Raw genomic sequence first — 27,354 nt, 5'->3', positions numbered from 1 at the left:
TCAGATCTGCATAACGTGGTATTAAAAAATCTTGAAATGGGGGCTTCCCTGGTGGCGCAGTGGTTGAGAGTCCGCCTGCCGATGCAGGAGATGGGGGCTCATGCCCCGGTCCGGGAAGATCCCACATGCCGCGGAGCGGCTGGGCCCGTGAGCCCCGGCCGCTGAGCCTGCGCGTCCGGAGCCTGTGCTCCGCGACGGGAGAGGCCACAGCAGTGAGAGAGGCCCACGTACAGAAAAAAAAAAAAAAAAATCTTGAAATGTATAACTATCCTTTTTTTAAGAGTCTGTGCTTGGCCCCTCCACGCCACATGGGTCCTTGGGGGCATAGGAGGGAGGCCAGGGAGACCAGGAGAGGAAGGCGGGAGGGGTCCTCCGGGAGGAGCAGGAGAGGAGCAGAGGGCATTTGCCCTGCCCGCTCGGGCCCAGGGAGCCTGCTGAGCTCCCAGGCCAATCCCCTGCCCTCCAAAGCCCCCTCCAGGTCATGTGGGTCCTTGGGGGCATAGGAAAGAAGCCTAGGGGAGAAAAGGAGAGGCAGTGGGGAGGAGCCCTCCCAGACTGGAGGAGCAGGAGAGGAGAGGAGGGCGTTTGCTGTGCCCACTTGAGCCCAGGAAACCTGCTGGGCTCCCAGGTGAGGTCCCCCATCCTCTGAGACCAGGGGTGGGGGGCACGCCTGGGCCCCTTCTGTTCTATTAAGCCTAAGCCCCACCCCCACAGCCTTTTCCAGCCCTGTGGGTGCTAAGCATAGGCCCCATACACCACCCAAACCTCATCCTTGCTTAGGCCCTGCCCTCCACAGACAAGTCCTTCCCTCCCCTTTTTTTCCCTCCTTTTTTTTTTTTTTTTACTATTGTGGTACCGTTTGTACCTTCTAGTTGTTGATTCATCTATATTTTTATTTTTATATTCCTTCTAACATATCTGTTAGTTTCCTATGTTATTGTTCTTTTTTTTTTTTTCCTGCTGCCCCATGCTGCTTGCAGGATCTTGGTTCATGAGCCAGGTGTCGGGCTAACGCTCTTGCAGCAGGAGCTCCGAGTCCAAACCACTGGATTAACAGAGAACCTCAGACCCCAGGGAATATTCATCAGACTGAGGTCTCACAGAGTTCCTCATCTCAGCACCAAGACCCAGCTCTACTCAATAGCCTAGAAACTCCAGTGTTGGAAGCCTCAGGCCAAACAACCAGTAAGACAGGAAAACAATCCCACTCATAAAAAAAAGAAAAAATGAGACAGCAAAAAAATATGTCACAGATGAAGGAGCAATGTAAAAACCTACAAGACCAAATAAATGAAGAGGTGATAGGCAAACTACCTGAAAAAAGAATTCAGAGTAATGATAGTAAAGATGATCCAGAATATTGGAAATAGAATGGAGACACGCATTGAGAAAATTCAAGAAATGTTTAACAAAGATCTAGAAGAACTAAAGAACAAACAGAGATGAACAACACAGTAACTGAAATGAAAAATACACTAGAAGGAAACAATAACAGAATAACTGAGGCAGAAGAACGAATAAGTGAGCTGGAAGACAGAATGGTGGAAATAACTGCTCAGGAGAAGAATAAAGGAAAAAGAATAAAAAGAATTGAAGACAATCTCAGAGACCTCTGGGACAACACTAAATGCACCAACATTCGAATTATAGGGGTCCCAGAAGAAGAAGAGAAAAAGAAAGGGTCTGAGAAAATATTTGAAGAGATCTTTCCTAACATGGGAAAGGAAATAGTCACTCAAGTTCAGGAAGCTCAGAGAGTCCCATACAGGATAAACCCTAGTAAAAATACACCAAGACACATAACCAAACTAATAAAAATTAAATTCAAAGAAAAAATATTAAAAGCAGCAAGGGAGAAACAAAAAATAACATACAAAGGAATCCCCATAAGGTTATCAGCTGATTTTTCAGCAGAAACTCTGCAGGCCAGAGGGAGTGGCAGGATATACTTAAAGTGATAAAAGAGAAAACCTACAACCAAGATTACTCTACTCAGCAAGGATCTCATTCATATTTGATGAAGAAGTCAAAAGCTTTTCAGACAAGCAAAAGCTAAGAGAATTCAGCACCACCAAACCAGCTTTACAACAAATGCTAAAGAAACTTCTCAAGGCAGGAAACACAGAGAAGAAAAAGACCCACAAAAACAAACCCAAAACAATTAAGAAAATGGTAATAAGAACATACATATAGATAATAACCTTGAATGTAAATGGATTAAATGTCCCAACCAAAAGACAAAGACTGGCTGAACGGATACAAAAACAAGACCCATATATATGCTGTCTACAAGAGATCCACTTCAGACCCAGGGACACATACAGACTGAAAGTGAAGGAATGGAAAAAGATATTCCATGCAAATGAAAATCAAAAGAAAGCTGGAGCAGCAATACTCGTATCAGATAAAATGGACTTTTTATATTAAAATAAAGACTGTTACAAAAGATAAGGAGGGATACAACATAATGATCAAAGGATCAATCTAAGAAGAAGATATAACAATTAAAAATGTTTATGCACCCAACATAGGAGCACCTCAATACATAAGGCAAATGCTACAACCATGAAAGGAGAAATCAACAGTAACACAATAATAGAAGGGACTATAACACCCCACTTACACCAATGGACAGATCATCCAAACAGAAAATAAACAAGAAAACACAAGCTTTAAATGACACAACAGACCAGATAGATTTAATTGATATTTATATAACATTCCACCCAAAAGTGGCAGAATACACTTTCTTCTGAAGTGCACATGGAACATTCTCCAGGATAGATCACATCTTGGGTCACAAATCAAGCCTCAGATAATTTAAGAAAATTGAAATCGTATCAAGCATCTTTTCTGAACACAATGCTATGAGACTGGAAATCAATTACAGGAAAAAAACTGTAAAAAACACAAATACATGGAGGCTAAACAGTGCACTACTAAATAACCAAGAGATCACTTAAAAAATCAAAGATGGGGGCTTCCCTGGTGGCGCAGTGGTTGAGAGTCTGCCTGCCGATGCAGGGGACACAGGTTCGTGCCCCAGTCTGAGAAGATCCCACGAGCCGTGGAGCGGCTGGGCCTGTGAGCCATGGCCGCTGAGCCTGCGCGTCCAGAGCCTGTGCTCCACAACGGGAGAGGCCACAACGGTGAGAGGCCCGCGTATTGAAAAAAAAAAAAAAAAAGGAAGATCATACACCATCATCAAGTGAGATTTATCCCAGGGATGCAAGGATTCTTCAATATACACAAATCAATCAATGTGATACACCACATTAACAAATTAAGGAATAAAAACCATGTGATCATCTAAATAGATGCAGAAAAAGCTTTTGACAAATTCAACACCCATTTATGATAAAAACTCTCCAGAAAATGGGCATAGAGGGAACCTACCTCAACATAATAAAAGCCATATATGACAAACCCACAGCAAGCATCATACTCAATGGTGAAAAACTGAAAGCATTTCCACTAAGATCAGCAACAAGACAAGGATGTCCACTCTTGCCACTCTTGTTCAACATAGTTTTGGAAGTCCTAGGCACAGCAATCAGAGAAGAAAAAGAAATAAAAGGAATACAAATAGGAAAAGAAGAAGTAAAACTGTCACTGTTTGCTGATAACAAGATACTATACATAGAAAATCCTAAAAATGCCACCAGAAAACTACTAGAACTAATCAATAAACATGGTAAGGTTGCAGGATACAAAATTAATGCACAGAAATCTCTGGCATTCCTACACATCAACAACGAAAAATCAGAAAGAGAAATTAAGGAAACACTCAACTATTTAACACTGCAACAAAAAGAATAAAATACCTAGGAATAAACCTGCCTAAGGAGGTAAAAGACTTGTACTCAGAAAACTATAAAACACTGATGAAAGAAATCAAAGATGACATAAACAGATGGAGAAATATACCATGCTCTTGGACTGGAAGAATCAGTATTGTGAAAATGACTATACTACCCAAAGCAATCTACAGATTCAATGCAATTCCTATCAAACTACCAATGGCATTTTTCATTGAATTAGCACAAAAAATTTTATGATTCGTATGGAAACACAAAAGACCCTGAATAGCCAAAGAATCTTAGGAAAGAAAAACGGAGCTGGAGGAATCAGGCTCCCCAACTTCAAACTATACCACAAAGCCACAGTAATCAAGACAGTATGGTACTGGCACAAAAACAGAAATATAGATCAATGGTACAGGACAGAATGCCCAGAGCTAAACCCACACACATATGGGCACCTAATTTACAACAAAGGAGGCAAGAACATACAAGGGAGAAAGGACAGCCTCTACAAATAAGTGGTGCTGGGAAAACTGGACAGCTACATGTAAGAGAATGACATTAGAACACTCCCTAACACCATACACAAAAATAAACTTCAAATGGATTAAAGACTTAAATGTAAGGCCAGACACTATAAAACTCTTAAGAGGAAAACATAGGAAAAACACTCTGACATAAACCACAGCAAGATCTTTTTTGACCCACCTCCTGGAGTATCGGAAATAAAAACAAAAATAAACAAATGGGACTTCATTGAACTTAAAAGCTTTTGCACAGCAAAGGAAACCATAAACAAGACAAAAAGACAACCCTCAGAATGGGAGAAAATATTTGCAAATGAAACAAGAGACAAAGAATTAGTCTCCAAAATGTATGAACAGCTCATGGAGCTCAATATCAGAAAATCAAACAATCTAATTAAAAAATGGGTGGAAGCTACACTCAACAATAAGAATGAACCATAGCTTAATAATATCAAATAGGGACTTCCCTGGCAGTCCAGTGGTTAAGACTCCACACTTCCACTGCAGGGGGCATGGGTTCAATCCCTGGTTGGGGAACTAAGATCCCACATGCTGCGCCGTGTGGCCCAAATAATAATAATAATGACAATAATAATAATAACATTAATATCAAATAAAATATTTAAGTAATTAAGTCTAGAACATTACAGGGCACAATGTTCTATTTACAAAGTGAAAAAGTTAAAAAAATATGTTATATAAAGATATATAGTTTTAAGGAATATATGTGTATATATATTCCCTATAAATTGTATACACGTATACATATACATACATATATGCAAATCAAAGGAATAATGAACCCAGATTTTGGATGATGGTTACTTCTAGCTGAGGGAAAAGGAGGATGGACGGAGTACATATGACTAGATGTCGGTTGTCAAGATCTGAGTTTTTGTACTGGGTTGTGACTTTATAGAGATGCTTATTACCTTATTAAAAATAACCAGCTAACAGACTGAAAAGAGGTTCTGAATGGCTCAGTGGCAAGAGTGTGTCATAAACCAAGGATTATGCATAATACAATTCTGTATACCTGAATGCTTTTAAAAAAGGTTTATGGCTTTCTTTATATAAAATTTTGTCTATTTAAAGAAAATGTTAAATTTAATGTAAAGTACTTATTCAGGCTGTGTTTATACATTAACTAGATGTATATAAAAACATTATATAAAATATTTTTTAAATCCTGAAAAAAAAAAAATGGGTGGAAGAGCTAAATAGACATTTCACCAAGGAAGACATGCAGATGGCCAAGAGGCATGTGAAAAGATACTCAACATCACTAATTATTAGAGAGATGCAAATCAAAACTACAATGAGTTGCAGATACAACTACTATGGAGAACAGTATGGAGGTTCCTTAAAAAACTAAAAATAGAACTACCATATGACCCAGCAATCCCACTACTGGGCATATACCCTGAGAAAACCGTAATTGAAAAAGACACATGCACCACAATGTTCACTGCAGCACTATTTACAACAGTCAGGTCATGAAACCAACCTAAATGTCCATCGAGAGATGAATGGATAGAGAAGATGTGGCACACATATACAATGGAATATCACTCAGCCATAAAAAGAAAAAAAAATGAGTTATCTGTAGTGAGGTGGATGGATCTAGAATCTGTCATACAGAGTGAAGTAAGTCAGAAAGAGAAAAACAAATACCATATGCTAACGCATATATATGGAATCTAAAAAAAAAAAAAGAAATGGTACTGATGAACCTAGTTGCAGGGCAGGAATAAAGAGGTAGACATAGAGAATGGACTTGAGGACATGGGGTGGGAGGGGGAAGCTGAGGCGAAGTGAGAGAGTAGCGTTGACATATATACACGACCGAACGTAAAATAGTTGGCTGGTGGGAAGCAGCAGCACCCACAGGGAGATCGGCTCAGTGCTTTACGATGACCTAGAGGGGTGGGATAGGGAGGGTGGGAGGGAGACGCAAGAGGGAGGGGATATGGGGACATGTGTATGCATATGGCTGATTTGCTTTGTTGTGCAACAGAAACTAACACAGTACTGTGAAGCAATTATACTCCAATAACGATCTATGAAAAAAAAAAAGAAGAAGAATATACATTTCAACTTCAGGATAGCTGTTCTTCTGGGGAAAGAGAAAAAACGAGCCCCCCATCTTTTCCTCCAGAGAAAAGGTCACTCTGCCAGGATGGACTGATAGGCTTTTGAGATGCACAGTTCAAGATTAGGAAGAGGTGGGAAGAAGAGAAAAGCTAATTGATGTAGGGTAATTTAAAAATAAGTGACAGGGACTTCCCTGTTGGTGCAGTGACTGGGAATCCGCATGCCAGTGCAGGGGACACGGGTTCGAGCCCTGGTCCGGGAAGATCCCACATGCCGCGGAGCAACTAAGTCCGTGAGCCACAACTGCTGAGTCTGTGCTCTAGAGCCCACAAGCCACAACTACTGAGCCCTCATGCCACAACTACTGAAGCCTGTGCACCTAGAGCCCGTGCTCCTCAACAAGAGAAGCCACCACAATGAGAAGCCCACACACCACAACAAAGAGTAGCCCCCGCTCGCCACAACTAGAGAAAGCCCGCACGCAGCAACAAAGACCCAACACAGCCCAAAAAGTAAATAAATAAATAAGTGACAAAGAGGCACGGACAGAAATGCAAAACAGGTGAGCAAAGGGGAACTGTATTGGGGTGTGGTTTGTAAATAAGAGGCTCCAGAGTAATGTGGGTTTACAGAAAACTGAAAAGGAGAGAAAAAGAGACATAGGAAGTGTTACTGGGGTGTATCAAAGGGAATTTATTAACAATTTTAGACGAGAGCCAAGTAAATTATTAGAATTCCTTAAAAAAAAGTGTGTGCTTGGGAGTCAGACTGAGTATCAAACACTCAGTTTGCTATTTATTTGCTGAGTGAGCTTAGGCAAGTAGCTTAAACTCGGTTCAATTTTAATTTTCTCATCTGTAAAATGGGAATAATACCTTGCATGGAAGCTGTGGGAATTAAAACATAAAGTGCCTTACCAAATTATAGCTATCCTGCCTTTCAAGTAATCAATACAAAATATACATGAATAAGTAACATAAAAATTGTGTTGCTAACTAAAACACATTTAAATTTAATCAAGTGGGCATTGTATTATTGTCAAAATTTACCATAAAATTCCTGTAGTTAATAACTCTCCAAAATAAAAGTGTACTCCTTTGAAAATTTTTTTAGTATAGTAATCGCCACACATGTCCTTTTACTATTTTCAGGCAGCAACATTCTAAGAATCCACTGTGTACTAGTTGCTATGTGGAGAGAAAAATGAAACCCTATATTTAAGAAGTTCAGAACACAAATGAGAACAAAAGTGAGAGCACTTCTTTTTGCAAAGAAAGCAAACACGTTCTTGTGGATTTAGGCATCAGAAAAAGACACCAGAGATGAAAAATATAGTTCAACTAAGCAGATAAATTTAGTCATCAGAACAAAATGGAATTAATTAGGAAAAACTGTATAAAAGAGATCCTTTACAGAGTAATATATCCTTTTCACGTTGATTATTTTAACAGGGTTTAATACATGTGATTATTCTTCAGCCTTCTGAGTTTAAATTGTTCAGGTAGCCACAAGGTCTGGAAACACAGACAAATATACATAAGGAGTTTACTGATCTTCCATGGTTATGTTCAATGTGCTATTCCTCACTAGCAGTTCATAGTTCAATGAGCTGTGCAAATGTTCAATGAACAATGTGCATTAAAGCAACATTCCCATCAGTCCTTGTACATCTATTTACAATGCATTGCCTCAGATGATTTGTGACTGATTTTCACTGAATAAACTTGCACCTTTAGCATATTCTAGAAGTGATCGAGGGAGCTCAATCTACTAAGAAATAGAATGTTGTCTATGTTTCTAGACTCGGTGATCACCTGTATTTTATTTTTTATAAGATTCACCTACTGTAAGTCTTATAAACATTTTTGCCATTTATATTATACCAAGAAAAAAAATGAATACTAAAAATGAGATAATGGAAAAACAAAAACAGATTTCTTTTGCTTTCATATAATTCTACACCAAACATTTTGCTGAAACGATTTTAATCTATAGATGAAAGACTCTTTAAATGACACTCAGATTACAAATTTGATTTTTAAATAGATTTGAGTCTAAAACAGGTCTCATTCACAATGATTCCAATAAATCAAGTGCTCCAGAACTCAATATGGAGATGCAACAATTATGTGATGACTTCTTAATTGTCCAAGGGGATAAAGATCTTCTTCAAATATGGAAAAAAATTAAATCATTCTATAGTATTAACCTCTAAGAGTTATTCTCCTTTATAGACTACAATATTATTATCAGTTTCATATACTTTTACTTTATAAAGAACTCCTATAGGAAGAAATTTCTGGAGGTTTTCCCAGATATATACAGCTACATTTTCTGTCGTGCTGTAGAAGAAAAGGAAAGAAGATCAAAAGGCAGATAAACGAAACTTCATGTTTAATACTTACAGAGAATAGAAATTCTAGTTTTAAAAGATATTACACTAAAACTTTAGAAATCACACAATAATCAAGTAAAATGTTAAAATCGATTCTTCTTTCTCACTGTCTACATAAAGTAAAATAGTCACTCACCTTACAACATCTGCAAAATACGGCACATCCAGATCCAGATTCTTATGATCAAGGGGCTTCATAATTGCCTCCTATAGACAAAACAAAGGAAAAACATCACTAATTCCATTTATGACTCATATTCCAAAGTGTTCTACCTTTGCCTCTAAACCTTACATTATCACGTAGTCACTAACTCGATACTTGCAAGTACTTGGTGTCTTATAAAACAATCTCAGAAAGTTTAAAGTTGTAAAATAAAGTAAGGCCTAGCTCTCCATAATGACTGGATATCTTCATTACTGAATGCAAAGAGGTAAGAAACCAAAAAATAGAGAATTCACTGGAGCTTTCTCATAACAAGCCATTGTGATTCAGAATTTAGTTTAATACTTACCTCTTGAATTCTGTCCAAAATGTTACTAGAAATACTTCTCCCTAACAGTCTCACCTTCAGCACAATGCCACAATTTAATTAGGACAAAAACATCCAATGAGTACTACATTTATAAAGCAGATTAAGACTGAAATTATGTAAGGAGTTCTAAATTTCTGCTGTAAGGTGTAATTTAAGAATGTTCTTGGGCTCTTAGAAGAAAAAATAAAAACATGTAAAGACTATTGCTTCCTAATACTTGTATTAGGAATATTAAACATAATGTTTTTCTTTGTCAATGGCAAGAATTGTAATTGCCTTATTCTTTGTAAATTTTTACTTTTAGCTATTGTAAAACATCTAAGCAATCTAAAAAATACAATAAACTAGTGAATATAACAAGAAAGACTCTCAGATGAAGAGAACTAGTTGTTACCAGTGGGGAGAGGGAAGGGAGGAGGGGCAGTAAAGGGGTAGGGGATTAAGAGGTACAAACTATTATGTATAAAATAAGCTATAAGAATATACTGTACAACATGGGGAATATAGCCAATATTTTATAATAACTATAAATGGAGTATAACCTTTAAAAATTGTCAATCACTATACTGTACACCTGTAAATTATATAATATTGCTCATCGACTATATTTCAATAAAAAAAGCATTTGTGAAACAACCTAAGTTTCCATATGGTATGGTTCCAAGAAAGGTACATTAATGACAACAACAGCAATCATTTTCTGAACAAAATCAGAATCATATAAAAAAAAAAAAAGTAAGTCCTGGGCCTCCCTGGTGGCGCAGTGGTTGAGAGTCCGCCTGCCGATGCAGGGGATACGGGTTCGTGCCCCGGTCTGGGAGGATCCCATATGCCGCGGAGCGGCTGGGCCCGTGAGCCATGGCCGCTGAGCCTGCGCATCCGGAGCCTGTGCTCCGCAACGGGAGAGGCCACAACAGTGAGAGGCCTGCGTACCGCAAAAAAAAAAAAAAAAAAGTAAGTCCTAAACCAAATAACTTTTAAAATAAATCAAATGATATCCATATGGATATCAAGAAAATAAATCTTTGCTTAATCTTTGTTTTAATTGAAAATTCCAGTTCAGATCTCAACTTTTCCGTTGAAGCCTCTTCTACAGTGCTCCTTCTAATTTGACTCTGTATGCTACGATCAGCCACTTTTACTGATGTAAAAGTACTGAAGTGTGTGGTGTGTGTTATCCTTCAGGTATGCACAGATGGGGAAAAAGTGTAGAGAACCTCTCCTTTAGTATTTAACTGTATGCCTGCTTGGGGTGTCTCTTATATTTCTCAAGTTGTTGTCTTGAATTTGTATGTGCATGCGCATGCGCGCGCGTGTGTGTATATATTTTCTTTTTATGTCCCCAGTAAATGCAAGCGCTCTGTCTTTACAGCTTTCCTACAGTACTTTGAGCACAGTACTGTTTGTTCATTCACTCATTCTCCTATTCATTTATTCAAGCAACACTTATTGAGCACTTACTATTCTTTACCTGCTATAAAAAGTCATGTGAGGCCTTCCCTGATGGCGCAGTGGTTAAGAATCCGCCTGCCAATGCAGGGGACACGGGTTGGAGCCCTGGTCCGGGAAGATCCCACATGCCACGGAGCAACTAAGCCCATGCACCACAGCTACTAAGCCTGTGCTCTAAAGCCCGCGTGCCACAACTACTGAAGCCCGCATGCCCAGAGCCCATGCTCGGCAACAAAGAGAAGCCACCGCAGTGAGAAGCCCACACACCACAACACAGAGTAGCGCCTGCTTGCCAAAACTAGAGAAAGCCTCCGCGCAGCAACAAAGACCCAACACAGCCATAAATAAATTAATTAATTTAAGGAAAAAAAGAAAGTTTAAAAAGTCATGTGAGCACTCTGTGGCTAACAGCTATGTCTCATTCGTCATTGGATTCCTAGTACTCAGCTCAAAGACTGATGCAAAGCAGGCATACTTATTGAATATATGGGAGATAAGTAACGTGAAAGAAGTAATGATTATTAATAACAGCATTTGTATGAAACAAATGTCAATAAGGAGCAAAGCTGAAGCAAAGTAAACAGGTGAAATGAAGGCATAATAAAAACTAAGGTGGATGGAAGAAAATCTAATCTCAACTTTGTAAAGGACTAACTACATGACCTAGGGCAAGTCAGTTGGTTAACTGTTCAGCATCTCTCAATCTCAATCGATGGAATGAAGAAGTTGGCTTAGATAACCTCTGAGGTCTCTTACAATCCAAGAATTCTGTAATGATATAATCAGTAAGTCTTTTACTCAACAACCTCTTTTTTGTTAGCCCTATGATGAACTGCCCCAGTGAGTTTATAATAAAGCTAAAGTGAATAAAACAAGGTAGTACTAAAATCTGTGATCAAAGGTGTAAGGAAAATTCACAGAAGTAGAAAGTCTCAAGGAGAAAGCTGTGTCTTGAAAGAAGGGCAGAATTTGTTAAACAGAGAAAATCAGGATACGCCAACAAAAAATACAAGATGAGCACACTACGTTTATTCCTATCATTGTAAGACAACCATGACTAATTTCCATTAAGTCATCCAAACCCTCTTAGGAGAACATTGAGAGAAGTTCCTCCAACTACTACCCCACTCCCTCACCCAATTCCACTCGCCAGGTCACAGGACCTCTGATGATACTTGGTTGGGGAAGTGAAAAGGGGGCCATCAAATATTATATTCAGAAGACAGCACAAAACAAGCATCCAACATGCCATTACCTCCATATACTCTTTGAGGTCAGTCAAATTCATGACCATTCCTGTAACAGGATCAATCTAAAAAGTAAACAAAGGTGAATATTACTATAACATGCTCTTCATATTTAAACCTCTGGTAAATTATTAAAGGCTGCACAATGTGCAGAAATTGTCCCCACATTGGCCTTCATCCCCGAGACAATCCATCTCAGCATGGAAACACCAAGTACTCTAGGCTTCCTTTTCACTGTACTGCTCTTCTATTTGTCCACATACGGCACATTAAAGAGGACCTTTTGGGAGAGGAAAGGCCTGAAATGGCAGGAGCTCACCATACACAAAGACCAACAGTGAAGCAATACTGATTTAAACAGAATTTTTCAACATAGAATCCATCACGTTGGCTGAAAGAGGGCCCAGCAATGTGCACAAACCACAGAGACATTTTCAGCACGTACCTCTCCATGTACTGTCACCACAACTATGGGGAAGAAAACAAAATACCAAAAAAAAACATGACTTTCAACAGAGTAACATCCAAACACAAGTTACTAACATAAATTATTAGATCTCACCCCACAAAGCTATATTTTCCCCCAGAACATCTTTTAGTTAAGATCTTTTTATCAACTAAAGCAAGACTCAACCAAGGTAGAGGAACTTAGAGGTGCTTAGCCAAGGCCAAAAAGGGTATAAATTCTGTTTATGATGCACTTGGAAGGAATCTCCACTAGGTAAGATCAAGATGCTGCTTGATCACTGCCTGTAAAAGTACAAAATATACAGGAAGGAATCCAGCTACACACTGAGCTGGTCCAAGTACCTTTCTGAGAAAGCAAAACTACTACTGGGCCTAAAATTCTTATTTCTTTACTCATGTGAATGTAAACACAGTTTATAGTAATGCTTTGTAAATTAACAAGTACTTGTATGAAACTTCTGCAAAATCTTGATGATCAGAGTGTTCTACAAATTAATGACTTTTACATACTTTTTTCAGCTCCATACAAACACCATTAGGTATTATGCGATAGTGAGCAAACTGAGAATGAGAGATATCATAGGTCAAGTAAGTTAGGCAGTAACTAAACTAGAAATCCCAAACTTCTGACATCTTTTCTGGTCTTCTTCCTCCATCATACCATATGCTGTGATGCTCTATGGCTTACATAGCTGTTTTGTGAGATATCATCTGTATCTCAAATAATCAAGTCCCTTGTCCTTGCGTAAATTAATTATTTTCTTGGAACACGACTGTCAAAGTTTTAGACCCAAGCTATTTTCCTGCCATGCCGCATATCTTGAGCCAATATGTTCCCTTTGTCAGTCATTATTTACTCAATGAATACAATCTAATTTTAACATTGGCCTCAGCAATACCTAATTAGAAGGAAACATGGTGCCAAAAGAACGTCATGTACTCTTAAGGCCAAGGAAAAAAGTATTTAAGCCATTCATTGTTTTGATCTATAACAGCAGACAACTGCATAGTAAAACTTAAGATACATCCAGCTAAGGCAACAGATCTTTTCATTTTGAACTTCCATTTAATTTCTCATTCAAGGCTCAAAGCACTCATGTTCTGTCCATAAGGTTTCTTACTCATTTAGACTGTATATGCTGAACACTCTTTCATCATTACCGAAAGGGCTAAAATTTCACCAGTTTTTCTCTCACCTTTATAATTGTGCCCATGGCCATTTGGGTTGTTGCATTTCCCAAACAGTTTCAAGTTTTCCTCATTACTCAGAGATTTGCTGACGAAAAAAAAAAAAAAAAAAAGTCAACATGACACGTTTACATACTTTCTCTGTTCCCTACACTTATTGTTTGCTCTAGCCTTTGAAAAACTTCACAACTTACTATTCTTTAGCTCATCAAATGGAGAGTCATAAATCAATTTGATTTCATTACTCAGTTTTATGTCAGGAACCAGTATATGCCTCCTAATTAGACTACTATACCATACAAATTAGCTTAAGTAAATTCAACATCCTTGTTCCACAGCAAGACTTCAACAACTGATCTGCTCAAGGCCCTTCCATTTTTCAACTCAACATTTACTGAGCACCTACTACATACTAGGCACGGGCTGAATGAAGCAAGGGCACGTGGTGATTAAAAAAAAAAGATGCTTATCCTCAAGTGGCTTAAAATCTCATTCCCCCAGAAAAATAATTACATGACCTAGTACATCTTCTCTTTATAATCTTGCTTCATTATCCCTCAACTATTGCCTACTGATAACTTCAATCCATTCAGGGGTATTCAAACCAGGTTAAATTTTAAAATTACAATACTCAGCCGTTGTTCCAGGCAGAGATCCATTTTCTTAATGGATTTTTATACCTATACCTGTCCAATCAACTGTGCATCTTCAATGAGGCCTTACCATTCTCATATGTTTGAGCTTATTAAATAACCCCTTTCTTTTTGAGACTCTCTTTATTACTTTCCTTTCTCCTGCTCACTTACTTCTTACATTTAGAGTACTACAGTTATCAAAGCTTTTGCACAAAATTATCTCACTGTACTCTCCACAAAATTGGCCAGTTTGTACTCTCCAGATAGAAAACTGTGACAGGTCTTGCTCACTGCTGCATCCCTGTTACTTAGCACAAGACCTGACAACAAATACCTGTCCAGGGAATAAATGGATAGGTGAATCCTGTTAGGTAGAAATTATTATCCTCATTTTGCAGACGAGGAAACAGATGCTCAGAGAGTGGAGCTTGCTAATGAGTGACAAAACCCTGCTCAAAATCAACTCTTCAGCGCGATGAAGCAGTCTGAGTACTCCGGGCTCAAATCCCAACTGTGCTGCTTGCTCTCAGGAAAGTCAATATCTGGGTTCATTTTCTCTTCGGTATAAAGTGGACAAAACCCGCCTTGCTGTAATTACATTAGCTATGGGTGCTGAGTGTTTACGATATGCCTGGCACTGTGTAACCTGGGCGAGTTCAACACCTTTCAACGTCACATCGATCCCCAGGAGGCTGGTCGACGCCGGTCGCGGCTGTTTGACGTCATCAACCAAGCCTGGTGGCCGCAGGAGTACACCGCGCCCCCCGCCCACTCATCAGCGGGCACCCGTGCCCCTCCCGCACCCGGGACCCAGCTCCGGGGCTCGAAGGTGCTGCCCCCACCACTGGTATTGTAGGCACACCCCACCTGTGGAGCCGATGGGTCGCGCTGAAGGAGACCAGGCGGGACACTCGCGCCCGCCGGCCAGGGCCCGAAGCCGCCGCGCTCATGGTTTTGCAAGCCCGCGTCCCCGCCAGCCCCTCCCGCCCTAGGCCGCCGCCAGGCTGAGAAAGTGGGCGCCTCCCTCCGCGGCTGCGCAGTGCGGACGGCGCCCGGCAGCAGTGCTCTCTGCTTCACCCTGCTACTGGGCTCCCTCTGCCGGCCTGGAGGCCGTAACAGGCGTTCCTTGCTATCTCAATGTCTTGAGAGAGCAAGCGCTCAGAGAGCTGGGCCCGCCTTAGAGTGGTCAAATCAGGTGGGTGGGGTCTTAGTGTCCTTCATTTTTATGTCTGCTCAATGAGGTCCCTCCTACTCCCTTCTAGAAAGCCCTGGGTTGTAGAAACCTCCAGTCGCTGCTTACTCTGCGACGAGTCCCAGGGCCAGCCTACTTATAGCTTAAAGGGAGCAGAAATTTGAGTGCACATGTGGGACCACGTGGCTTTAAGAAATGATACTACCTTTGGACTATTTGTAAAGATTCTTACAAAGGGAAACTCTCGAGCTGTCCTTATCATCCATATGCATGCATGGAGCCGTTTATCACTGGGTTGCTGCAGTATAAACACATGCACCCATGAACACACACACATTAGCTATTCTCTGTCCAATGTAGACACCTCCAGAGTCAAAGGATCTTGTTTCCTCGCCATCTACTCATAAGCGGTGGCCAAACTACTTACAGTTCCCAGTACGCAGCAGTGCATTTCTCGCCTACATTCATTCTTTCATTAATTACTGAATACCTACTGTGGCTGGCACTGTTCCAGGCACTGGAAAGGAGGGATAAAATCATGGGCGTGGTGGAAATATAAGCCCCATGATGGTTTCTCCCAGATGTCTCCTGTCTCCAGCTATATATGCTGTTTGTTGTGCATTAAATTATTAATGTGTCGCAAACTTCCTCACACATTTTCAAATATTTTTCTCCTTTCCCCCATGGGGCTGTAATGAAAGAACTTTAAATAATTATAAACCAGAGATTTTTGAGATGGAAACTCAAAATCTAGTTCAGTCCTCTCACTTTACAGATAAGAAAACACAGACCCAGATAAGTGAATTATTTACCCAGGATCACTTATAAACAATGTTTCCCAGGCATTGACTGCATCAGAGATAAATACTATAACTGTCAATGGTTACACAAACACTTCCCTTGTTCCCAATTCAGTTTAAAGAATCAAAATAAAATAAAAGGTAAAAGGTAGAATTTCTGAGAAATTGCTTTAGTTATTTGCTTTAGTAAAATATGTCACTGCATTTGCAGAGTTCTTGCTCTTTTATTAAAGCTAATTCTATGTAAAGGTACTCACCAAATTCACCCTCAGTCATCCTGTTATGCATTGAATTGTGTCCCCTTCAAAGTTAAATGTGTTGAAGTCCCAACCCCCAGTACCTCAGAATATGGCTTTATTTGGAAATAGTGACTTTCCAGATGTAACTAAGATAAGGTCACTAGGATGCACCCTAATCCCTTTTCCCCTCACTTGTGCACCACATAGTTCCTTTCCTTGAGTCTCTGGACACTGTCCAGTGATGAGTTGGACTTAGGGAAAGGAAGAGGCCCTGCCTAGGCTCTGAGCCTCAGTCATATGCTCATTCAATTTCCAGAACTTTCTGCATTGGATTACCAGGCATATACACCTAGATTATAAAATGTTGTTGATCCTTTTTTGTCTTCTCCTTCAAGAACCGTGTAGATGGCAGGGCCAAGGCAGAATTCAGGTATCCTTGGGTCAAAATCTTATTTTTATACTGCTAAACTTTATATGTTTGAGCTTTACTCTCTGTGTAGTAAAGGTTTATAAACAGAAGAAAGACATAATCAGATAGACCTATGTACCTCCCAAATGTCCACTGGAGCCTTATTCACCTTTCAGATCCAAATAAGATCTGGATCAAACTTCCACGTCTTATCTGGGGGAGTACAATGCCTTTTTTGAAGACATCTGTGAAATACCAAGGGATTTATGTTCTTATGGTTATCTCAGCCTCTAAGCTCCCACATCTGCTATATTAGTTCTGTTTAGGCATCTTCTATTCTGTACCTATTGCTATTGCTCTGTATCTCACCAACACAAACACAAAACTTAGAACTTTTATTTTATTGCCACAGTGCAAACCCTGACATGTGGCCTTTGTATGTATGGAACCCTTTGCTAAGGTGAATAGGGTTTGTGATGTTTATAATAACTCTCAAGGAAAACTGAGAAGAAACTGACTATGTTGGTCCAAGACTGTGCAGTGAGCCTAATGAGTTCACCCTCCCCCAAACTACATGTTTGGGGGGCTTCTCCAGTACCATTCAACATGCACAGTTTAACTGGCCTGGGCTTGGAGTATAACTGAAGGAAAAGGGAACACGGAATTTTGACGTGTGGTTTAAGTGACAGATCTAGGCTGATTTGGGCTGTTGGTAAAAACTAACGGGGTTTAGACATGCAAAGTTTATATGGTCTCTAGTGCCACCTGTTGCCCAACTAAATGAAGAACTACAAACTTTTTTTTTTAACATCTTTATTGGAGTATAATTGCTTTACAATGGTGTGTTAGTTTCTGCTTTATAACAAAGTGAATCAGTTATACATATGTTCCCATATCTCTTCCCTCTTGCGTCTCCCTCCCACCCTCCCTATCCCACCCCTCTAGGTGGTCACAAAGCACCGAGCTGATCTCCCTGTGCTATGGGGCTGCTTCCCACTAGCTATCTATTTTACATATGGTAGTGTGTATATGTCCATGCCACTCTCTCACTTCGTCACAGCTTACCCTTCCCCCTCCCCGTGTCCTCAAGTCCATTCTCTAGTAGGTCTGTGTCTTTATTCCCATCTTACCCCTAGGTTCCTCACGATCTTTTTTTTTTCTTAGATTCCACATAAATGTGTTAGCATATGGTATTTGTTTTTCTCTTTCTGACTTACTTCACTCTGTATGACAGACTCTAGGTCCATCCACCTCACTACAAATAACTCAATTTCATTTCTTTTTACGGCTGAGTAATATTCCATTGTATATATGTGCCACATCTTCTTTATCAATTCATCTGTCGATGGACACTTAGGTTGCTTCCATGTCCTTGCTATTGTAAATAGAGCTGCAATGAACATTTTGGTACATGAGTCTTTTTGAATTATGGTTTTCTCAGGGTGTATGCCCAGTAGTGGGATTGCTGAGCCGTATGGTAAGAACTACCAACTTTTCATCGTTCTCTGGAGAACTAGACACCTGGAGATTAGGAAAAGAATGCCTGATTTTAACAACATCCCTCAAAACAACAGCCTCCCAAGGCTGAGTTGGGGGCAGGGTAGGAGGTGGTACTTGGTGGTTCAACTTCACTGGCATCTGCTCTGGACAGCAGAGAAACAGCCAGTTTAGAAGGAGCCTCCAAGCATGACATCCTCTGTGAGTACCTTAGGACCAGCAGCAACAGGCAGGCTGTAATGGAAAAAAACAGGGGCTTCTCAGACCTATATTCGTATTCTACTAGCTATGGTTATCTGTATTTCTTTTCCTAAGTGTGGGAAACTCTGTCACCCACTTATCTGGTGGTGATAATCAGGTCTAGTTTTTCTTTCATGTATTCTTATTGCCTATAAGTATATCCAGTAAATATAAATTTAAAACTCTCTTCAAAAGGTTGTATCAACACTTGCTTAATGTTTTCAAGGATGATCCCTAAGAAAATATAAAACCACAATTGTCTCATGAATTCCATTTTTAATAGAAATTTTAAAACCAGGTGTCTATGGTTTAGAAGGTAAGGTGCACCTTTGCTCTCTCTTTTGTACAGAGCACATTCATTTAAAACCTAGTTCCCAGACCTTGTGGATGTTCCATCAGATGGTCACGAAGGTGCCATGGAACCCATAAGGCATTTGCACAGGCACCTCTGCTCGGCCCAGTTCTTCAAAGTTCTTGGCATCCAAGACTAGGAGAAAATTTCTTTCATTCTAGAAAAGGAAAGCAAATATTGAATATTCTCTCTTATTTTTTTTTCTATTAAAAAATCTGTTTCCTCCAGTGGGCTGTAAAATTCCTAAGAGAGAGACTACATATTACTCATCTTCATGTCCACCCCCAGCATCTAGCACAGTGCCTTGCCTATTCATTCACTAAATGTTTGCAGAATGCTGAACTGAACAGAAAAGGAAATTACAGCTGAAGAAGTACATATCTAGAGCAAAGAATAAGTTCTTTATATCAATCACTTTCATAGGATCTCTTTGGGTTTAAGGATCTTTTTACCTGCCCCTTTTCCATCTCCTAAGAGACATAAAAATTCTTCTAAAGTGAAATGCCTCCATTTTGTGTTACTTTGGAGCTGTTCAAAAGGTAGCATTGCAAGGCAGACTGAGATTTGCCCTGGTCTAATTACAGGAGTGGCAAGTACCTGGCATGAGGACCAAGTCCTCCTAAGCCCATGGCAGGCATTATTAATTGATCACAGCACTTTCCTCACCTAAACATTAAAAAGCCTCAGAATCCAACATCCCAGGTAGCCAGTAATAATTGATCAAAGCTGGTACTCAAAGTGAACCTCCTGCCACAAGACTGCCCTAGACAAGAAGTTATATATCAACATTATTGGGACTTCCCTGGTGGTCCAGTGCTTAAGACTCCGTGCTCCCAGTGCAGGGGGCCCAGGTTCGATCCCTGGTCAGGCAACTAAGAGCTCGCATGCCACAACTAAAGATCCCATGTGCTGCAACTAAGACCCAGTGCAGCCAAATAAATAAATAAATAAATATTTTTTAAAAAAAGATATCAACATTTTTTGAGACACTAGGTCAGGGCCTATCACATTAGATTTTTGGGTCACTCAATTTATTTTATTTTATATTTTAGGTTTTTTTTTAAAATATTTATTTATTTATTTATTTTGCCTTCACCGGGTCTTTGCTGAGGCATGCGGACTCTTTAGTTTCAGCATGCATGCAGGATCTAGTTCCCCGACCAGGCATGGAACCTGGGTCCCCTGCATTGGGAACACGGAGTCTTACCCACTGGACCATGAGGGAAGTCCCTTGGGTCACTCAATTTAAATTGGCAGTACAGATGGTGGTATGAAATATTAGACTAGAATTCAGAAGTTTGGGATTTAAATACTGGCTTTACCACTATGAGATCTGATGCAAGTCTCTTTCAACTTCCTTAAGTTACAAATTCTACGTGTAAAATGGTACCCCACAAAGTTGTTTTGATGACTAAATAAGATAATATGTATGAAAGAGGTTTGTAAATAAATTCCTATGCAAATGTTAATTATTATTATGGTTCTAAAATAGAACTTTAAAACAGTAATAAAGTACTGATTATGATAAAAAAAAGGGTACCCAAATAATAAGGAGAGGAAGAAAAAGGAGAAGGTGCCAAATTGCAATCAAAATAAACCATCAACAGCATCACTAAATATAACCCTCAGAAGGCCCAGTGCTATTTCTCTTTCTGACGAGTGACGGAAATACATTTACCTGGTTGGGAGTGATCACCACAGAAAGAATAACCCCACCATCTTCTTCATTGGTTCCTGGTACTGGAACAAAAACAGGTTCTGAGGGATAAAAGCCATCTTCTCTCCAAACCTGTAAGTCCCCAAAAAAGTATTTGATAAAAGACTGGTTATGAGCTGGAAGCTTTCTATAGTTATTATCAGTCCCAGCATGAATTTGGCTGTCAATGCAATGGTCCAACAGTAGAAGAATCAGGCTTACTGAGTTAAATATAGGACAGGGAGCTTTTGCAGCTGCAGATTCCATCATCATCAAACACAACTGGTGTAACTACAGTTTCCCATCAACCTGAAATAGAGGTGTCCCATGATTTCTCTCAAAATACTATCAAGCATAGAATTGTTTCTCTGGGCTTGTGGTTCATTTAGATTCCCTAGAGGGAACATACCCCTAATCTATGTGATTCCATGGTTCTCAGACTTAATAAAAGTAAGTGGCTGAGCTGCTTAAATATTAAAAAATCTCGAGACCTACCTTAAAAAAAAACAGAAATTAATGCAAAGGGCAGAATACGTTTTCTGTTTTTTGTTTTTTTGTTGTTTTTTTTTCTTTCCTTTGCGCTACGCGGGCCTCTCACCGCTGTGGCCTCTCCCGTTGAGGAGCACAGGCTCCGGACGCGCAGGCTCAGCGGCCACGGCTCACGGGCCCAGCCGCTCCGCGGCATGTGGGATCTTCCCGGACCGGGGCACGAACCCGTGTCCCCTGCATCGGCAGGCGGACTCTCAACAACTGCACCACCAGCGAAGCCCCAGAATAGGTTTTTTAAGAGTTCAGAAAAGGAAAGAGAATTTCATTACCGTCAGTGTCTTGTTCACCACGTCAACCTTGATCAGAGAATCGCCCACCAAATGCCGAAAGCCACAGCCATAGAAGAACTGATACTTTTTGCCACTGAACTGGCCATAGTTGATCTGGGGAAATTCAACACCTCCTTCCTCTTCTAGCTCCTCAGGATATAGATTTTCATAAAAGCACCAAATCTAAATGAGGGCACAAAAGGATCTGTAGTGATTGCTTAATTCTTACTTTCTTCAGTGTAGGTCAGCGTGGGGCTAACACCCTATAAGAGTTTGTGACAGGGCTTGAAAACTGAGGTTCTGTCATTTTTTAATATTGTTCCTCTTTTCATTGTGTGTATGAACATATAAAAGATTATCTGGTTTTGTGACTAAGCTGTCAAATGGCATAGGCGGTAGAAGTGGGCTTTTATTCTACTAAAGCTGAGACATTGTTAGCTACACAATGATATGTAAGTGCAAATTAGCTAAATGGTGGGGATGGTCAATTCCTATCTCAAATACTTAGACATTCCACAACCATTAGAAAGTTTCATATATTTGTTTCAAAACACAAAAGGGATAGGTAAATACACTGCTCACTCCCACCCAGAATTCTGTGGCTCTTTTGAAAGCCACGCTCCATCACCTTACCCTGCTCAGCTGAATGTTAATAAATGTTAATAAAACTTACTGGGCACCAAACATTGTGGAGAACAGCCACACTACATAGCCACACTACTTTACTAGTGAATGAAGAAACACTACTGCGGATCAAAGTCTTAGTCTAATATCCATTCATAGCATACCTTTCCATCAGCCTGTTTCACAGCACTGGCTGAAGAATAGGACAACGGGCTGAGGTTCTCTCCCTCAGGGGCATTCAAACTGACATGTAAGGGCAAAACAAACCTTCGAGGGAAAGATCTGGCTACTGAATTATAGACCTGTTTAGGAGAGAGAAATAAACTGTTGAGAAAATTGTCATTCATAGAATAACAGCATGTCCCAATAACTGAGATCCAGTCAGTATTATTGGCATTTCTAAGTAATTGCATAAATGATCATTTTCATTCATTCATTTACTCAGCAAATATCAGTTGAGTACCTACAAGAGGCCAAGCTCTGTTTTAGACACTGAGAATACAACAGTGAACAAAACAGTCCCTGGCCTTATATTTCTAGTGGAGAAAGAATGATAATAGATAAGAAATATATGTTACTTAAGTAGTGTCAAATAAATAAATGATTATATAGCTCAAAGTCAGAGAGTGATAAGTGCCAATAAGAAACACACTGAAGGGTGAGGGACTAGAGAGTAAAATAGGTGCTTCCTTCCTCAGGTTTGGTCCGGGAAGAACTCTGTGTGGAAATGGGCTAACTTAGCAGGCCTGGGTTGCTCAGACCCTGCATATTCTCAGGAAAGCCCTGTTTTCATGACTGGTCCTTGGCCAGCACCTGGGGACGGAGCTCTTTGAATGTTCAGTCTGATAAGAGTATGTTCGCATGCCTGAGGCCTTGAGGCGTACTGTACTAATTTGTTCTTATAGTTTATGCTAACAACGTGATTTATAATGAACACCTGCCTTCTCTATGGGGCTCTAGAACTTCAGTAATTGAGGTTACTCATGTAGGGGTCATATATGTTATGTGTTGATCCCCAACAAACACACTGGACCACCAGCTTGGGTGGGCTCCCCTGGCAGGCAACATTTCACACGTGTTGTCACAACGAGTTGCTGGAGGAATCAAGCACATCCTGGGAGAGGGCTCTTGAAAACACGCACCTGGTTTCCTCCAGACTTCACCCCATGTACCTTTCTTTTTTTCTGATTATTCTGGGACCCATGAGCCCTCCTAGTGAATCATCAAAACAAAGAGTGGTTTTGGGGACCCCCAACACAGCATCTCTGCAGAGATGATGCTTAAGCAGGAGACCCTAATAAAATAAGTGTATTTTTTATGACAGTTAGAATGGCTTAAGCACATCTTCCTCTCTTGAAATATTGTAAGATGGGGAACAAACTATGCCATTTTCCCCCATATACCTAGCCCATATCATCTCCATAACATGCAGAAATGTTTTTACTAAGTAAACACTTAGTGCTATTTTTAAGCTTCATAAACAATTAGCTTTTAAAAATTTACTTTTAATTTAAACATTTTTGTCTTTTGCAAAACCATAGGTGAACAAAAAGAGAGGGCCAATAATGGTGAGTTAGGCAATATGGATCAACTGTTTCCCTGAGAACAGATAGAAAAACTGGACAAAATGTTTAAAACAGCTATTTGAAGGCGCTGGTGAGCTAAAAAAGGTAATGAAGAACAATGGGACATAGATTTGGAAGGAGAAGGAAACCCACCGAAACTACATATTGGGGGCAAATTTTCCACTAAGGACATCAGCTGCTTTTACGAACAGGTAGCTGAAAGGCTGAGAAAATACAAAAGAATTTTTTATTAAACTTTTTAATTTTGAGATATATATTGCAGACCCACAAGCAGCTGTAAGAAATAATACAGAAAAGCAAACAACTGATTTTAAAATGGGCAAAGGACTAGACTAGACAGTTCACCAAGATATACAAATAGCCAATAAGTACATGAAAGGATGCTCAACATTATTAGTCATTAGGGAAATGCAAATCAAAATGACAATAAGATAATACTTCACACTCATTAGGATGGCTATTATAAAACAAAAAACAAAACAAAACAAACAAAAAAACCAGAAAACAACAAGTGTTTGTGAGAATGTGAAGAAAGTGGAACCCTTGTGCATTGCTGGTGGGAATGTAAAATGGTGCATCTGCTGTTAAAAACAATTTGGCAGTTCCTCAAACAGTTAGATATAATAGAATTATCATATGATCCAGCAATTCCACTTCTAGGTATATGCCAAAAAAGAATTGAAAACAAGGACTCAAACAGATACTTGTACACCAGTGTTCATAACAGCATTATTCATAATAGCCAAAAGCTGAAAACAACCCAAATGTCCCCCAACAGATGAATAAACAAAAGGTAGTATATACGTACAAGGAATATTATTAAACCTTTAAAAGGAATGAGATTCTGATACATGTTACAACATGGATAACCCATGAAAAGATTATGCTAAATGAAATAAGCCAGACACAAAAACATCTTGTATGATTCCACTTATATGAGGTACCTAGAACAGGCAAATTCACAGAAACAGAAAGTAGAATAATGGCTTTGAAGAGCTGGGGAGAGGGAGGAGATAGGGAGCTGTTATTTAATGGGTACAGAGTTTCTGTCTGGGATGATGAAAAAGTTCTGGAAATGAATAGTGATGTTGGTTGCACAACATCATTAATGTATTTAATGTCACTGAATTATACACCTAAAAATAGTTAAAATAATAACTTTTGTGTCATGTATATTTTACCACATTAAAAAAAACAAACAATGCAGAGAGATTCCATGTGTCCTTCATCCAGTCTCACCAATGATGACCTCTTACATAACACCACTACAACAGGGAAACTTACATGGATATAATCCACCAACATTATTCAGATTTCACCAAATTAACACACCTTCATTTGTATTTGTATGTGTGTGTGTATGTATGTGTGTTTAGTTTTATGCAATTTTATCACATGTAAATTCATATGATCACCACCATACTCAAGGTACAAAACAGTTCCATCATGACAAGGATCCTTCATGTTACCGTTTTATAAGGATATTGCCATACCAACTCCCCCATCACTTGGCCCTACTGAGAAGAGATTTTGATAGTTTTGAGGAGCTAGAGAAATAAAAGTTTTAGTTCAAAGTCTCCAAGAAGGGGAAGCCCTGATAAACCTCTGGCTCTTTGGGTCAGGATCCCTTAGGCTGTACCCTAGAAGTAAAAATAAACAAAAATAGTCCAGCTCTTGCAGCGACTGTATCATGTTTCAAATTTTCTCAATCCCTATAACTAGATTAAGAATATCTTCAATTGATAATGTACCCTAGCCATCTGCCAGAAGCAAATGAAAATCTTCCCTAGAGGAAGATAACAGTCTCAAAATATCCCTCCTACAATTTTTCAAACACAGTATTCTGTATAGAATAAAAATTAGTTGGCACATGAGATGACAAGAGAGCATGATTTAAAAAACAACAACAAGAAGATAAACAACAAATGATAGAAACAGAACCACAAGTGATCCAGACAATAGAGTTATCAGACTTTAACTATTCTGAATATGTTGGAGGAAATTATTTTAAATTAGGATCGTAGCAGAGAACTAAAATTATAAAAGAGAAGGGAATCAAAATTCTGGAACTGAAAAATGCAGTGAGTTTAGGAACATAGTGCCTAGGTTTAACAGCAGAATATACACAGCTGAAGAAGAATGTTTGGGGCTTCCCTGGTGGTGCAGTCGTTGAGAGTCTGCCTGCCGATGCAGGGGACATGGGTTTGTTTCCCGGTCCAGGAAGATCCCACATGCCACGGAGCAGCTGGGCCCGTGAGCCATGGCCACTGAGCCTGCGCGTCCAGAGCCTGTGCTCCACAACGGGAGAGGCCACAGCAGTGAGAGGCCCACGTACCGCAAAAAAAAAAAAAAAAAAAAAAGAAGAATGTTTGAACTGTAAGATAGATAAGAAGAAAATATCCAAAGCAAGATACTTAGACCAAAGGCTAGAAGATACTAAAAAGAACATAAGCAACAGAGGGTTAGAGTGAAAAGGGGTAGCATATGTGTACTGTAATCCCAGAAAGAAAAGAGAGAAAAGACTTACCAGATACAATATTTGAAGAGACAATAGGCAAAACTTTTCAAAACTAATGAAAGACATCAAACCATTGATTCAAGAATCCTTAAGGGAAAAAAAAGTAAACCTAAATCAAAAGGAACTCATATTAAAAAATATCATAGTACTAACTACAGAAAACCAAAGAGAAAATCTTTGGGGGGGTGGCATTTCAACTTCAAAGGAACAAAGCTTTAGACTGACAGCTGATTTCTTAACAGAACTCAGAAGACAATGAAATGATATCTTCAAAGTGTCAAAAGAAAATAACAGCCTAGATTCTTTATCCAGTGGAAACATCCTTCAAGAAAGAAGGTAAAATAAAGACATTTTTCTGACAAGCAAAAACAGAGATTTCATCACCAGCATATCTGAACTAAAGGAAATACTAAAAGATGTTCTTCAGTCAGAAAGAAAATGATTCCACATGGATGCTCAGAGAGGCTAAAAGGAATTAAGAGCAAGAGAAGGTACAGGGCTTCCCTGGTGGCACAGTGGTTGAGAGTCCACCTGCCAATGCAGGGGACACGGGTTTGTGCCCCGGTCTGGGAAGATCCCACATGCCACGGAGGGGCTGGGCCCGTAAGCCATGGCCGCTGAGCCTGCGAATCCGGAGCCTGTGCTCCGCAACGGGAGAGGCCACAACAGTGAGAGGCCCGTGTACCACACAAAAAAAAGAGAAGATACAGATGTGGGTAAATGGGTAGTATGGGTAATTATGACTACATAAAACAACATTAATAATAATGCCTTATAAGGGTTAATATAGAGAGAGAATTAAAATATATAAGAACAGTAGCATATAAATTAGGAGTAGAGTAAATGAAGTTAAAGTGTTCCAGAGTCCTTGCATTGTCTGGAAGGAATTAAAAGACCTGATTTATAATATATTGTGTTAAATCAAGGATGCATATTGTATTCTCTCAAATAACAACTAAAGGAATGTATAACTACCAAGCTAATGGTCAGAGGGTGGAGTGATGTTTGGGGGAGGGGAGGTGGAAATGAAATAATAAAATA

General features: G+C 39.6%; 2 protein-coding genes across 4 annotated transcripts in view; both read right to left on the bottom strand.

The window, feature by feature from the left end:
• Positions 1 to 7,097: 7,097 nt before the first annotated feature.
• PTS (6-pyruvoyltetrahydropterin synthase) lies at positions 7,098 to 15,364 on the bottom strand. Of its 2 annotated transcripts, XM_082627135.1 has the most exons (6): positions 15,210 to 15,364; positions 13,716 to 13,795; positions 12,497 to 12,519; positions 12,060 to 12,116; positions 8,956 to 9,026; positions 7,110 to 8,766 (listed from the first exon to the last, which is right to left on the bottom strand). In XM_082627135.1, exons 1-6 carry the CDS (start codon positions 15,290 to 15,292, stop codon positions 8,643 to 8,645), a joined length of 438 nt encoding a protein of 145 aa, XP_082483261.1. In that variant the 5' UTR covers positions 15,293 to 15,364; the 3' UTR covers positions 7,110 to 8,642. The 2 variants fall into 2 exon arrangements, with proteins under 2 accessions (XP_082483262.1, XP_082483261.1); XM_082627136.1 differs by lacking the exon at positions 12,497 to 12,519 and having other exon boundaries at positions 7,098 to 8,766; positions 15,210 to 15,348.
• A 2,468-nt stretch (positions 15,365 to 17,832) lies between these two features.
• BCO2 (beta-carotene oxygenase 2) overlaps positions 17,833 to 27,354 on the bottom strand; it is a 44,912-nt gene continuing 35,390 nt past the window's right edge. The window contains exons 9-13 of one of the 2 annotated variants that reach the window (XM_082627952.1): positions 22,374 to 22,511; positions 21,586 to 21,768; positions 20,750 to 20,860; positions 19,100 to 19,228; positions 17,833 to 18,713 (exon numbers count right to left, since the gene is read on the bottom strand). In XM_082627952.1, coding sequence (XP_082484078.1) covers positions 19,115 to 19,228; positions 20,750 to 20,860; positions 21,586 to 21,768; positions 22,374 to 22,511 — 546 coding nt within the window. In that variant the 3' untranslated portion in view covers positions 17,833 to 18,713; positions 19,100 to 19,114. Of the gene's footprint in view, positions 19,229 to 20,749; positions 20,861 to 21,585; positions 21,769 to 22,373; positions 22,512 to 27,354 lie in introns of both variants that reach the window. The other variant, XM_082627951.1, reaches the window with a different exon arrangement.

This window comes from Mesoplodon mirus (genome assembly GCF_964341445.2).
Source record: "Mesoplodon mirus genome assembly, chromosome: 7".
Taxonomy (NCBI): domain Eukaryota; kingdom Metazoa; phylum Chordata; class Mammalia; order Artiodactyla; family Ziphiidae; genus Mesoplodon; species Mesoplodon mirus.
This window is presented reverse-complemented; position numbering and strand designations above follow the sequence as displayed.